The sequence below is a fragment of the Coturnix japonica genome, chromosome 34 (genome assembly GCF_054131305.1).
Source record: "Coturnix japonica strain WE chromosome 34, WE-NBRP24, whole genome shotgun sequence".
Classification (NCBI taxonomy): Eukaryota; Metazoa; Chordata; class Aves; order Galliformes; family Phasianidae; genus Coturnix; species Coturnix japonica.
Genome location: NC_140696.1, coordinates 2,896,288 through 2,910,756, shown reverse-complemented (window position 1 = coordinate 2,910,756; position 14,469 = coordinate 2,896,288). Strand labels below are relative to the sequence as shown.

Below are 14,469 nucleotides of genomic sequence, written 5' to 3'. Positions count from 1 at the left end.
AAACCACTTTATCAGCTCAGAATGCCTTTGTAGGTCAAGTTTATAGCAGTACTGAGATGGGATTTTGATTTCTCCAGCAGGAACAGCTGCTAAAGGGACCCTGTCCTCTATACAGGGACCTCAGGGGGCTGGGGAGGGATTCTGAGCACAGCAGGGAGCTCACAGCACCCCAGGGCTGGGGAATAACAACCACATTAAACCACAACCTACACACTGCATTACCTGTCCTCTCCTATTCGCTGTATCTGCTGCTCTGGTTCCTATTTGCTGAGCAGCATCTATCATCACTGAAAGATAAACTCTTTGAGGCAGAATTGCATTTCCCTGTCATGTCTGAACATAGCTCGACTAGAAATACTATATGTAAGCAAGTACAAAAGATGCCTGTCATTGGAAGCTGCTCAAAATGAGTAACTTACCATGCATGCGGAGTAGCAAATGCAGTCCCTTTGAGATTGCTCTGTTAGATAGCTTCAGAAGGGAAAAATGAACCCAGAACAGGTTATCTCCAATAACTCAAAAAGAATAACTCCACAAAGACATTCTACGGGCAGCTCACCCAAAAACACGAGCTTTGGATGCAGAATGGCCTCTGTTCTTCCACCCCCTGCCTCCCTCGTTTCTGATTTGATTAAACCAAAAAAGCTCTTTGTACTCTGTGGTTCCAGGGGACAAAGACTAGGGCAGAAATAGACCAGAAAGAAGGGGAAAATGGTGAAGGAGAACAGAAAATCCTCCTCACCCCAAGGAAATGCTTCCAGCTTGGCTGGAAGGCTGCTTGTACCTATTGCCTGCAGGTGGAAACCAGACACACTCCCCTCTGCTAACAGCCATTATGCCACAGCAGACGTTTTGGTGATGATGGGAATTAAGTTTCCAGTTGTCTCTCGAGGTTTTAAAAAGTGTTTCAACACTGCTACGCTATGTAATTCTACAGACTATGTTAATTTGACCTGATTTCTTTTTTCTCACCTGCAAAATCACTGTCGAAATACAAAAGGACATCCCCATGGTTTCCTACTGCCTGGTTATGGACTAATGAAGGGGTAGGAGTCTAACCAGGATCACCTGCTTTCCTGGGGTGCAGACACAGACATGCCACTTGGTTAACACACATACAGAAAACATACATATGCACGTTCAATCACAAAGAAGCGAAGCCAAACCTCAGCTCTTCTTTGTGAGAAAAAAAAGCAACCAATGTGGGCAGAAGACGTGAAGATCCATGTCAGGAAGGTTCCATGTCAGAAAGAAAACAAATCTCTCTCATCAGTTTCTTCAAGAAACGTGTAGATGTGGTACTAAAGGACACCATTAGTGGGAAATATTGGTGGGAGGTGGATGGTTGGACTGGATGATCTTGGGGGTCCTTTCCAACTTTGCTGATTCTGTGATTCTTGTTAAGAACTGCTGGTACCAGTGGACTCTTTTACATTTTCATTACATTTCCAGTATCTTCAGCATAGAATCATAGAATCCTTTGAGTTGGAAGGGACCTCTGAAGGTCATCTACTCCAACACTCCTGCAATAGACAGGGACACAAACAGCAGCTTAAAACCAGTATATTGCATCAAAGAGGCAATGGAAACCCATCTGGGTTTTGTAAATGGGAGGACAGCAAACCGGTACGTCCTCCAGCATTGAAAATAAAGACACAGGGCAGTTGTGCTCCTGACACCACAGCACTTCCACAGTCCTGTTTGTAAAGGAAACAAAGCACTGCCCGCCAACGAACCCTAACACACACTGCATCGCTGCTCCACTGAGTCACACTTCCTTACAGCACAACAACCTCATAAGGGCAGTGACTGAGCAGGGTTTGGGTTAATTGTTCTGATGGAAAGTTACCCAGGAGGAACAGCTGGGAAATGTCATATCCAAAGGCCTTAGCTTCTTTAAAGACCATCGTTAACATGGAGCCAATTCCTTTTGGGAACCAGAACCCACACTGCTAAGCTCGACGGGGTTAGAGATGCTTCAGCCTCCAGGGAGGCACATATCCAAGTCTTCTGATGGCTGAGAGATGTGAGATGGTGACAACTCACCCCACAGCACAGGGGAGCATCGTGCTGGTAGCTCCTCAAGGGCTGAGGAAATCCTGTGATCCTCACATGTCTGAAAGAAGGACCACGAGCTCAGTTTATGCTAGGAGGACTAAGGTTTGAATGCTGGATGAGAAACATTAGATGGGGAAGCAGGCTAGAGAAGAAAGAGTGAGAATTATTCAAAGAGAAAACAGAGTTTGCTCACATTACAAAGCAGTCAGCAGTGACTGTAACAGAAGACCAAGCAACAACGCTGCTGTTTATCATTGACAACCACTGCTACAGAGTTTGAAACTGCAGGTGAGGTTGGCATGCACTGTTACAGTCCTCGGGTGATCCCTGAAATGACAGGCTGATTGTAATTCAGTTCCAGGGAAAAGGACAATGGTTAATGTTAGCAGGCACTGACGTGTAAACATAATGGGGTCAATCAAGCATCAGGACAGATTCTTCCTTTTAGCCTTCTACAATGTACAAATTACTGCAAAACAAAAGAAAACTGAATGCGGGTTGGTTTGCACTGAGACACACACTGGACCAAGTTTTCTCTGCAAAGGGCTCTTAGGGAGACTTTGAAATAATAAAGCTTGAAGCCTATTCTGAAACGAAAATTGGTTAAAAGATATTAAAAAACAGACAACTGAAACAAAGTGACTCAAGCGTCCTCAAGCATCCGAACCTGGGTGCTGGAGTTTGGGATTATTAATAACCACCTGGAAAGAGGAAGACAGAATATGGCGAAGTCCAGACAACACAATGACATATGAAAGACAGCGCACAGAAAGCGCGTATTAAGGCACATTGGAAAACTTCCTTGTCCGTGCTACAGTGGAGCCTGATTTGGTTGTAAAAAGCTCAGGAAGGGAAAAAAAAAAGCCACAAGATGCCCTGAACAGGACCTTAAGAGTCAAAGTCATCAAAGCAGATCAATGCGAAGGTATTTACAAAGGGGAGGGTTTACAGCAACAATAAACGTTATGTCATTTGCTACCCAAATTCTCACCTTCTGTTTGTCACTTCTACCTCAAGAAACAAATAAATAAAAAAGCAAAAGCAAAAGCAGCAGTTGAGATAGAAAACATCGGGGAAAACAAAAATGGCGATGCAAATGAATACAGCAAAATAAGAAAGGGCTTTGGTTATGGGTGGAGAGAGACAGGCTTAGTGAAGGAGTATGACAGATGTGTGTAAAATAGAGGGGTCTGGTGATCAGTTGGTTGGTTTTGTTCATCTTTTCTTACCAGACAGGCAAAAAACTCAACGTTCTTAAAGGCAGCTCCTCAAAAAGGCTCCGACAGAGACTTTCTGACTCAATAAAAAATGCCTGGTGGGATTTGTTTTTGTTGTGGGAGGGTGAGGTACGCAGCTTAATACAGAAACAGACGAAACACCGATGCATGACAGAAAGCATCTCCAGTCACACTAGGTGAATTAAATCACTCAAGACCATAGTTGACGCTTCCAAGTAATTAAGTGCTCAGAAATTGGTACTGATGGGGTTGAGGGTAAAAACGATTCCCGGTACAAACCTAGATCTAAGGCTGTTTGACATCCTGCATTTGGAAGTACCCAGTATGAGCCACCAGTAACTGAATCGAAAGCTCTTTCTGACATGGCGATTTTCATGCTTCAGAAACACCTGCAGTAAAGATGCCCCAACTTGAACTGCCAGATTAGGATTCACACAGTGGGTGCATTTGAGGGTAAAAAAAAAAAATAAAGAGGAATGAAAATCAAGTGATTGGTTTGTTGTTTTTCCCCAGGCTTCAAGCTCTGCTTACATACATAAAAGACAATAAACATTCAGGACATTTCCAATGGTTATGAAGGTACCATACCTGTGATGGTGGTAGGGATGGTGGTGGTAGTGGTGGTGGTTGTTGTGGGAGGAGGGATAGTTGTGGGGGGATCTGGATAAAATATAAAAAGGAAAATAATAAAAAAGCAAATTAAGAAAAAACAAGCAGAACACAACAGCGATCAATAATGATCAGAGAAAAAACAAGGACGCTAAGAAGCAGCATGGCTCTTGGGTGCCCTTCCTCCTCTAAAACCAGATGGGGAACTTCCAGCTGGCTTTAAAGACTAAAGGCCAGATCCTCAGCAGCTGGACGTCACCCCTTGCTCAGCCCACATCAAGGGAGCAAAGTGTGGACAGTCCAGATGGAGAACCTGGCCCAGAAACTCTCCCCCTTTTTGCCTCTTACAACGCTCAACGAAATAAAAACCAAATAAAACCCAGCATAAATTAGTCAATGAGAGAGAGAGAGAAAAATGGAATGGGAAAGCTGTAAGAAAAATAAACTGCACACTTTCCACAACAACAACAACAAAAAAAAAGAACAGTTTACATGTACAAAGAAAGACACAGTGGTGCTTTGTTGTTTGTCTACATATACATCTGAAATCCAGGTGGGAGGTTTGTGTGAGGGGCCCTGCTGTGCTTAACAGACTAAATATCAACAGCACACCAATATATCTCACTTTTTTTTTTTCCCAGGGCTGTTAACTTCACTATTCTTCCTCTATGAATACACGTCAGCAGGATGTTAAAAACTATTTCAAAGATAGTAATAAATACAAAGAAATGAAAACATCATTACTGAATATCCATTTCACCGAGATCTTTTCACAGAAATGTCAGCATTTCTTCTGACAGTTTTATTTTAACGCTCTTGTTTTGGCTCGTAGCACACTGTTAATGAGAAACATAGATACGGAGATGCTTCTCTTTGTAACTAATAACCACTTCTCAGAGACACTTGACCTGCTCAGACTCAAACGCTGCCGCTCTTCCCAGTATTTATACTACGTACGTGGGCACATCCTCATCAAAACTATTGGGCAGGAGGAGGAAGATATGAGAAGATGTAAAAGGAAAAAATATGTATCAATGCCCAGATGATCAAACTGAATGCGCTAAGTAGTTGGGAAGACTTTGAACTACGGATTCATACTGCAATAATAGAGCATGAAACATTTCATAGGCTTTTGATTTTAGGTTTTCTCTATAGCACGTCAGCTTTCCATCACTAACACATCTGCTACTCTTTTATCTCCAAGAAAGCTCTCAGATTCCCTAATTAATACATCTGAACTTTAATTACGTGCTGTACCTTTATTGTATTCTGCACAACTTCCTGAAAGTTAAGAGACATTACCTTGGAGTTTGCTCCACTGTGGAGACAGCTAAAAGAAAGCGGTCATTTATGCTGAGAGCCATTTTGTCCTGCTCCTACATTCCAAGTATCCCAATCCCCATGCTTATGTGGAAAACCTTCTCATCTTCCAAAGCCCAAGATGCTGTCACGTCTCCATAGGACTGAAGGGAGAAAGACCCTGCCCTTCCAGCAAGCCAGCACCGGTGGCTGAACCCAGCTCATCCCCCAAACTGCACTGGGGACGATGCTGTGCAGCAGGCTTTCCCTTAATAAATGCTAAAAAATGACTGTGTGCTAATTGTGTCAGAAGCTTCTAGAAAATGCAGCTACCCACAGGGAGGAAAAGCATGAAAGGAACGTGTGACAGTGCAATTAGATATCCTTACACCATGAGGAAGGTGTGCGAAGCACGGATCAGCAGCAGTTCTTTTGCAAGCCCTTTGTTGCTGGCAATCGTTTGCACTTAATACCATTGAAGTGTAGGTGTGCTCTTTTGGTGTGGAGACTAAATCAGCCCTACCTGTCCTGGAGTGCATCCCCCACAAAGGGGATGGGAGCTGGGGACTGAGTCCCAGGGGGCAAGCAGTGAGCACATCTTCCTGCTGGCTTTCACTCTACACCTAGAGAGGGATACAGACTCCATAGCCCATATATTATTCACTGTCTTCCAGGTGCCAAATGCAGCAGAGTCTGGAGAAGTGCATACTTTCCACTGACACATGGAGGGAGACCAGCAGCTCCTCTCCAGGCTCAACACAGCAATGCTGGTTTCTTTTTGTTTTCCTTAAAGTTCTATTCCAGAGGGCTTCAGATGATGATCACAGCCCAATCACTTCCATTACAACAGCAGCTCTGGATTTCTCATACCTAAACTCAGGGCTGAAGTTGTTCTTTATGCTGAGTCGTAGTGGAGCAAAGCCAAACATGCAGGAACAGGACATGGTGGGATGCAAAACCATTACTTGGCTGTGAGCTCCTGACAAACCATGAGATGCCCTCCCACATGCTACAGCATCTGATGGATACCTGAACTGCAGTCCACAAGTTAATACCCCCTGGGAAGATTTAAATTCCTCTTGGGAACTTAACTTTCAGACAGGGGAAGCACTGCACATTGGAGTCTTTCAGAGCTACAGACACCAGAAAACTACCTGCATGCTACAGTATAGGAGTACAGGAGTCCAATTTCAGCACACAGCTATGAGGTTTGATGTAGGTTTCATTCTCTGGGCACGTCTCTTAAACTGGGCCTAAATCTGGTCCCATGCCACTGGTGGTGTTAGGCTCCCCACTAATTAATGGCATCAGAGGGAATACAAGAGAATTTGGGCTGCAGAGCTTCCAGAAGCTATTGCACAGAATGAGCTTCAAACCAAAGCACGTTACTGTCCCATCCGAATACCCGACAATACCCAGCACAAGCTCAGCTCCGCCATTCAGTAACCAATCTAACAGGTAAGGTTCACATATGCAGCCCAGGGGAATTCTTGGTAATTAAAGTAAGCGATCACTCTTCAAGTGCCTTCTGAATCTCCATTATATGCAGCACCTCGTGACAGGAGTACAACAAGGTTTAGAGCAATGGCAAAATAATGTAGAGGAACTGAGGAATTAAAGTAGGTACCTAATAGCACTTTAAAGAGAGGCTGAGACATGTTTTAGTGTCTGCTCAGCAGCCACGGATAGGCTTAAGACACCTCATTCCTCCTGTTTATTTACTGGTTTGCAATTACCGGGGGATGCTGGCTGACTCTTCAGTCATTTAACTCACTAATAAAAGACTGGGGGTGAAAAAAACAACCCAACCCTGTACCATTGCTGAAGACACTGAAAAAGGTACTACAGAAAGGAGAAATGAATCATCAGAGAAGTCCTGCCAGGCTAGAGAACTTCCCAGTTCTCTCCATGCCCCTGTTCCAGCTTTGTTTCGGGCTCCATCTGACATCATGTGCCTTGGTGAGCCCCCAACAACAGCTCCAGAGATAGGAAGCGAATGGCTCTGCACCTGATGCACAACACCGAGAGTCACAGAAGCAAAAGAAACGCTTTTCCAGCCCCTAGCCCACCCCGGTTATCAGGTAGGTGTGTTGGGAAGCTATCTGTAATCCTTCCAGGAAGCAAAGAAAAAATAAGAGTTAACTTCTTTAAAAGCTTTCCGAGAGCAGCATGTTGCAATTACGTGTAAATGAGTCTAGAAGAACGGTGGTTTTTTCTCACGTACCGTATACAAACAGCATGTAATCCGCATGTGATTTCCCCACCGCGTTTGAAGCCTCACAGCGGTATGTACCATTATCTGTTTTGTTTAGGTTACTAATGAGAAGGTTTGAACCAGACACTACAACGTGTTGAGGCATCTCATCATCTACTCTTAACCACCTCATGTCCGTAGGCCTACAGAGGAGGGAGAAAAAGAAATAAGCACATTACTATTTTCCTATGGTAAAGATGGCATCTTCAATAGTTCATCCATAGACAGAAAGCCCAAAACCAAGAAAAACTGTAAAGAAATAACACATGCTTTTTTTTCTTTTCTTTGCACTACTCAAGCCCAGATGCTGTCGGGCTTCCTCAATTTCAACTTATATTAACCCCACAGGAAACTGTATCCAGACCTTATATTTTCTGAAGACACTAATGCAAGCAGGAAGAAAGTTCATTAGTGGTTAATCAATTGCTTATTCAGTACATCTGAAATCTTTGAGGCCTATGGACTACATGTGCATCCATAGGGTGCTGAGAGCAGATCTGGACATGTGACAGAACAAGTACATTTGCATTGAGTTTGAACCACTCCACAAAGAGACGTGATAGACTCATTTACTTCAATTTTGGCTCTGCTGCTCAGTGAGAGCATTTTAGCTGCTAGCAAACAGGAGCACCTTTCTTCTCTCCCCAGTTCTGCTTCTCCCATTGGCAGCCTGCTTACTGCATCCTTTTACTTAATGGAACCAAAATTGAGCATCACGTTTGGATAATTTAGGGAATGAAATTAGCATGTTTTGTTAGAGCTGGTAAAGCCAGTAAGGAAAACAAACGCTGCAGGGCTTGGGGAGTTGTTATTGTTATTATTATTATTATTATTACTATGAAAATCTTTAAACAGCAGTAAGGACAGATCAGCTACTCCTCTGAGACAGCCCATACCAGCAAGAAATATAGAGAAGCTTTCAGAATGACTAAACACTGAGCTCTGGAGAAGGGGAGGTTTAAACAATAAACACATCCTTCAGATTGCCCATTTCCAAAGGCAAAGTCTGCAGGTCATATTTTGCTGGGAGCTGTTGAAGGTTCCAAAAGAGCTCGAGCTTATGGCAAACAGCTGTAATGAAGTCAAAGCTCTCCAGCTCTCAGCATTCCCAGCCACTCGAATGTAGCAGCCATTCCAGTCAATACAACCCTTTGGTTGATATCTGATTTTGGACAAGGGCTAGGTGTGCTCTTCCTTGTTCTTCTCCATCCCTGGAGGCACTCAAGGCCAGGGTGGGTGAGGCTCTGGGCAGCCTGATTCAGTGGGTAGCAACCCTGGTCTTTAAGTTCCCTTCCAACCTAAGCCCTTCTATGGCTCTACACTACCCACCTGCCGCAGGATGGGCACTTAATGCCGAGCACACCACTAATATGCCCATGACTGTGCAACAGCAGCTCCCAGGAGAGCTGTGCTTGCAGTTTTATCTCAGTGTTAAGGGAAAGATTTCTGATGCTTCTAGCTACAGTTTTCCAAGAGCTATTAGCAGTTTGGGAGCCCCAGGGCTTCACACGCTGTATGCGCTACACAGCAGCCTGCTTCTCCAAGAACTAAATATCCTAAAAGTGACAGTTTCACCATCTTCCTGCTCGTGTCATTGAGTTTTGTCGTGTTTTTCTTTTCGATTCTCTCATCTTGGGCAACAACAAAAGAGAAATTTCTGCTTTCTGGCTTTGTTTTTCCTTTATCTTCCCCCTTAGCCTAACGTTCGTGATGCAAAATGTTGCAGAGAAATGCTTTTTGTTTAACTGAAGAAACATCTCTGTTCATCCTAAACTGCTGCAAAGAGCTAAACACAGTATTTTTTTACTGTATATTTTCTTCTGCTCTGAGAGACATGGGCAAAAATTACTTAATAAGTAAATTCCTAGTGCATTACTAGCATCACCATAACATTAAGTGGCATAGCACCTGGGAGAGGTGTCTGTCTTAGTTAATGTGTGTATGCCTTATTCATAGCCTGAAAGGAAAAAAGGTAAGGAAGCCTATTCATCAAATTCCCAGATGATAACAAATGGGAGGAACTGCTGTTACCCATGAGAGGAGAAATGCAAAGGGGCTTTGACAGATTCTGAATAGGGAGTAGGGGATGTGCCAGCCTCTAATGTACAGGGAAGGAGGAATAAACAAAATCACCTAGGTGAGGTAGGAGACTACTGTGGAGGATGACAGTATCACAAGCCTTCTTGCTTCTGAGCTGCATAGGCCCTTCCCTGTCCCTGCCCACAGAAGCAGAACTGTCAAACTGGATGACTTCAAGTTAGACTACACCTGCAGTACTCTTCAGTTCTGGGCACGCTACCAAGGAGACGCTGACAGATTTCAGGGATGTTTGCAGAAATCTCATGGACATGATGAAAATAAAAAAGGATAGTAAATACTTGACAGCCATAAATCCAAGTGGAAGAGGAAGTATTGAAAACAACAACCAAAAAAAGTCAACGAAATTAAAATTAGAACAACAATGGAAGTGTGGAAAAAAATGGACCCTCCCTCGTCAGGAATTTCCTGATGCATAAATCTCTTATCTCAATATAAGAACGCCTCAAGGGCATGGCAGAAGGAGAAAGGATAAAACTTGCATTTCATAGAAACAACACAGGTCACCAAAAATCGAGCATTATCATACAGTCAATACAAACAGAAAGACAGATTGCCTTACCTTACAGATCCATTCCACCTTTACAAGTGCTCAATTCTTTGGGCCATTCATACTTCTGCATACTTGCACCTTATTAGGATTCAACACACAGGCCACTGACCTTGCTTTTGCAGATTAATTGCAACCAATTGCCACCTACGCCATTCCCTGGGGAAGAGATGTACGGCTGCACAGTACCTGTGCTACTGCCTGTCCTTTCTGCACCAGAGGGCTTGCTCCTCTCCTGGGAGCTCTAACAACAAGAATTCCTCAGTCTCTTTTTTTATATTATATATATGTATATAGGAATAAATGCAAATCAAAATTGATGTCTTAATTTAAATTAATTTAGATCTGTGGGAGAAGTTGCCCAGAGAGGCGGTGGTGCCCCATCCCTGCACACAGCCAAGGTCAGGCTGGATGGGGCTCTGAGCACTGCTGGAGCTGTGGGTGTCCCTGTGCACTGCACGGAGTGGCACTGGGCAGCATCTGAGGGTCCCTTCCAACCCAAACCATATTGTGAATTATGGGCAGTACGATCTCTGGTGCAGAAAGGATCTCTCCACTCTTTCATTTTATTGCATCGTCTTCGCAACAGAGAATGGTGTATTCAGTTTCTGCAATAGCAAAGGAGGCCGAAAATGCCCGCATGTTTTTTGGGGCACAGCTCCATCATGGCCTGGTCCATCCTTGGGCAGTTCCCAACTTACTGTGGTTTTCCATAAGCTGCACACGTCAGTTCGAGCGGCTCCCCTTCTCTCGTGAGGCCTTGCACTGGGTAATTCTGAGAAACCCGCACTTGAGGCTTATCTGCATGACAAAAACATCATTTCATAAGTTTCCTTGTCAGACAGAATCCCGTTTCTACGCACCCAACACCAAAAGACACTCATCACCACCGTTCCTCTTGGCCCCCTCTATGCCGTTCGTCTAATCAGAACGTGAACTCGCTATTTGCTTCAAGACGGAGTGATTAGCACTGGGGAACGTGAGCAGATAGGAGATCTGCACCGACTCGAGCACCGCCATTCCCCAGGAAAGGCATTTTGCTGCACCAGAGTTTATCTCTGAACTCACTCAAGCTAAAAGGAACTCATTTGCCTTCATGCTAAGGTGAAACAGGAGATATCAGCGGTGCTCGGAATTGATATGTTTTATCGTGTATCATATATTACTGTATGACAACACCTTGTGTCCACGCATATTAATACATCGGGGCTTTACAAGAGATGCTTGTTAGAAACACAAAGAGGAATCGCAGCCACTGCTGCTTTTGTTTGAACAACCCAAGATTTTCGTTAGTCGAAACGAAGCTCTTCTAAATGCTAAAATAAACACAGAGAATTAAAGCATTCACAGTGAGGCAGCCAGCTCAAACACGCTGCAGCAAAACCCTGCAGGAGAAATAAAAGCCACAAAAACAACCACAACACGCCGGAGCCCGTGATTAAAAAAATTCATTGCCTCCTATAAGTGCAAAGCAGATTAAGAACGCAATCTGAGCTGTAGCTAAACTGCTATCAATGTTATCAATGCTACAGATGCCATTAGGCCGTGTGTATCTTTCAGGAGTTCACTCAACTGTAAGAAATAAAGGAAGGCAAAAAACCACTACATCAGTATGCATAAAAGTTGAAACAATTCAAACATTTCTCATTCCTTTGAGAGTTCGCTGCTACCAAAAATATCAGCTTGCTGCATTTTATTAACTGTGTTTAACTCATTAACGTGCGTCCTATGGAATAATGGAGATTAGGGAAAAAAAATGCACGTCAGGATTTGACCAATTTAAAGTCTCCTAATTTTCAGTCATGAAATAAGCTACACCAGTAAATCCTCTCCTGAGGTGATGCACCACAAACATTTTATGAACAAATCCCATTACAGATGCTTCCTGCAGCCATGGAATCAAGGATTGCCTGCACATGGGTTGTGGTGTCACGGACGTGTGTCCCACATGAGGTGCAAAGTCCCAACTCCACTGGAAACATGAGACTGAAGGATGCCTTAAACACAAGCTGACACCCAATGGGTGATGCTAACATAACTAAGGGCCAATGCACAAGCCTGGTTGGATGAGATTGTCTCAGAGGTCTTTCCCAATCGTCATGATACTATGAAAGAGGAGAAAACCTCCTGAGCCCTGTTTACAAATGAACATATTGCATGGATGGAGGCCTTCTTGCATGGCATCCTGAGCTGAGAAAGCCACATGTAAGATCTGCTGCAGCTCGCCTCTTCTGCCTCTCCAATGAGATAAACATCCCTATTTCTAATGAGATGCTTAACAGCTGTCAATTACTTATGGAAATCAAGAGGAATACACTGAAGGCTGACTGAGAATGAACTGTAAACTAAGCAGGCTCTTACAAAACTACAAGAGCTTTTAGCTTCTAGTCCCACAGTCTCCATTACTCAAATGAAAGAAGCAAAGTGAATCTATACCTCTTGGATTAATATACTGTAGGGATGGGGAGGAGAGATCTAGACTGGAGATAAGGAAGAAGGTTTGGCACTGAGGGCAGTGAGGCACCAGCACAGGTTGCCCAGAGAGGTGGTGATGCCCCATCCCTGCACACAGCCAAGGTCAGGATGGATGGGGCTCTGAGCACTGCTGGAGCTGTGGATGTCCCTGTGTTGGGGGTCCCTTCCAACCCAAACCACTCTGTGATTCTATGTCACATATAAACCTGGACTTCATTAACTCAGTTTTACTTGTGAAGACAACAACACTCCCAATAGAGTCATCACAGTGAATGTCTCTTCTAAGCAGGACTCACCAACAAGCAAGTAATTACAGAAGGCACTTATGGAAATGGGAAGCACTTCAGAATGTTGAAAGATGGCCGGTCACTCCAGAGAACTGACATTTTAATTAGGCATGTGGTATACAGGGAAAATTCCACCTTCTTTGACCAAGGATCTGGGACAGACTGTGTGTCTCTTTTCTCTTAAGGACATAAATAATCTTTAATTCTACTTCTGCTGCTAAAACCAAGTCAGTACTTATTTTTCTTCAGATTATGGACTCTTAAGTAAAGCTCTGTAAAACGCCAGATCCTGAGCTCAGCTCAGATGACATTTAGCAGCCAACACCAGTATCTTGTGATGGTTTTCAAGACCTGTACCAATGGTTTGCCACCTATTAACCACTCCATTAAAAAAGGCCACGTTCCAGTAGTGACATCTGTGGTAGTACAACGTGGGGCAATGACCATCTCAGACAGCACTCCAGGGCACCGGCAACAGCAGAACTTTTACTACCAAATGTACCAAAATTGCCTGAAATCCTCAATGTGGAACTTCATAACATCACGATGCAGGATTAATACATACAAATAAATGCTTGCATCTGTGATTCTGAGCCACAATACACTACATTGGCAGCCAATTAGATGTAACAACCTCAAGCTATTTCCTAGTATGCCTATTTCTAGTGGCTTAAAAAAAAACACAAGCCCAAACCCTAGTAATTTAATAAGGCACCTTTATTAAGCTAAATTCATTCAAAACCTATGAGTGATATACAAGGTTAAATACCAGCAGTCTAAAGGTTACGCTGTAGCAGCAACCAATTTGAAAAACTTATTACAAAACCATTCTGCATTTGATGAGATTTCTTTTACAACACACGCATTGTGTGCCTCAAAGACAACCGAAAAGCAGCCTTCAGAGAGGCAACAGCACTCTCTGCTCCTTGCCTGGCCCATCAATTACGGAGTGCATGAGCCCAAACCTCTCAGTCTCCCATACTCCTGAAGGCAACCAGGAAAGGAAAAATAACAGAGTGATGGAATCATGAAGGATGGAAAAGACCTCTAAGATAACCCAGTCTACCCATCCACCAATACTGCCCATTAAATCATGTCCTTATGCACTATACCTGCACTTTCCTTGAAGACCTCCAGTAGATGGTGACTGGGCAGCCTATGCCAATGCTCAACTGCTCTTTCAGAGAAGAAATGCTTCCTAATGTGCAACCTGTACTCAGCACACTTCCCCCATGGCTACTGTGCTATCAGTCCCTTACAGTAGAGTTGGACTAAGGCTCTTCCTATGTCCATGGCTGTCAAGTTCCTTTCACTGTTCTCCTCAATCCAATCTTCCAGCAGGACTTCTATCAAGTCTGCATACCAAGACATGTGCAAGACTCCAGGACTGGACTCACTGGCACAGCAGGGAAAAACCATCACCTCCATCTCCTTGCTTCACGCACATTCGAAAGTGCTGGGTCTTCCAAGCTGGTTTTTTCTGCTGAAAGCTTCTGCTGCAGCGTTCCAACCATCCCATTTCCCAAGATGCAGTTAGAGGGATACCGGCTGCACCCACTTTCCAGAGTTTTAAAGTGCTGTGGTTCAGAAATCACCCAGACA

General features: G+C 43.9%; 1 protein-coding gene across 14 annotated transcripts in view; it reads right to left on the bottom strand.

Annotated features, from left to right (window-relative positions):
- Positions 1 to 14,469, bottom strand: part of CADM1 (cell adhesion molecule 1) — a 188,592-nt gene that overhangs the window by 23,204 nt on the left and 150,919 nt on the right. For 13 of the 14 annotated variants that reach the window (XM_085526016.1, XM_085526017.1, XM_085526015.1 and 10 more), the window contains exons 6-8: positions 10,807 to 10,906; positions 7,429 to 7,601; positions 3,885 to 3,956 (exon numbers count right to left, since the gene is read on the bottom strand). In XM_085526016.1, coding sequence (XP_085382142.1) covers positions 3,885 to 3,956; positions 7,429 to 7,601; positions 10,807 to 10,906 — 345 coding nt within the window. The remainder of the gene's footprint in view (positions 1 to 3,884; positions 3,957 to 7,428; positions 7,602 to 10,806; positions 10,907 to 14,469) is intronic. The other variant, XM_015884142.3, reaches the window with a different exon arrangement.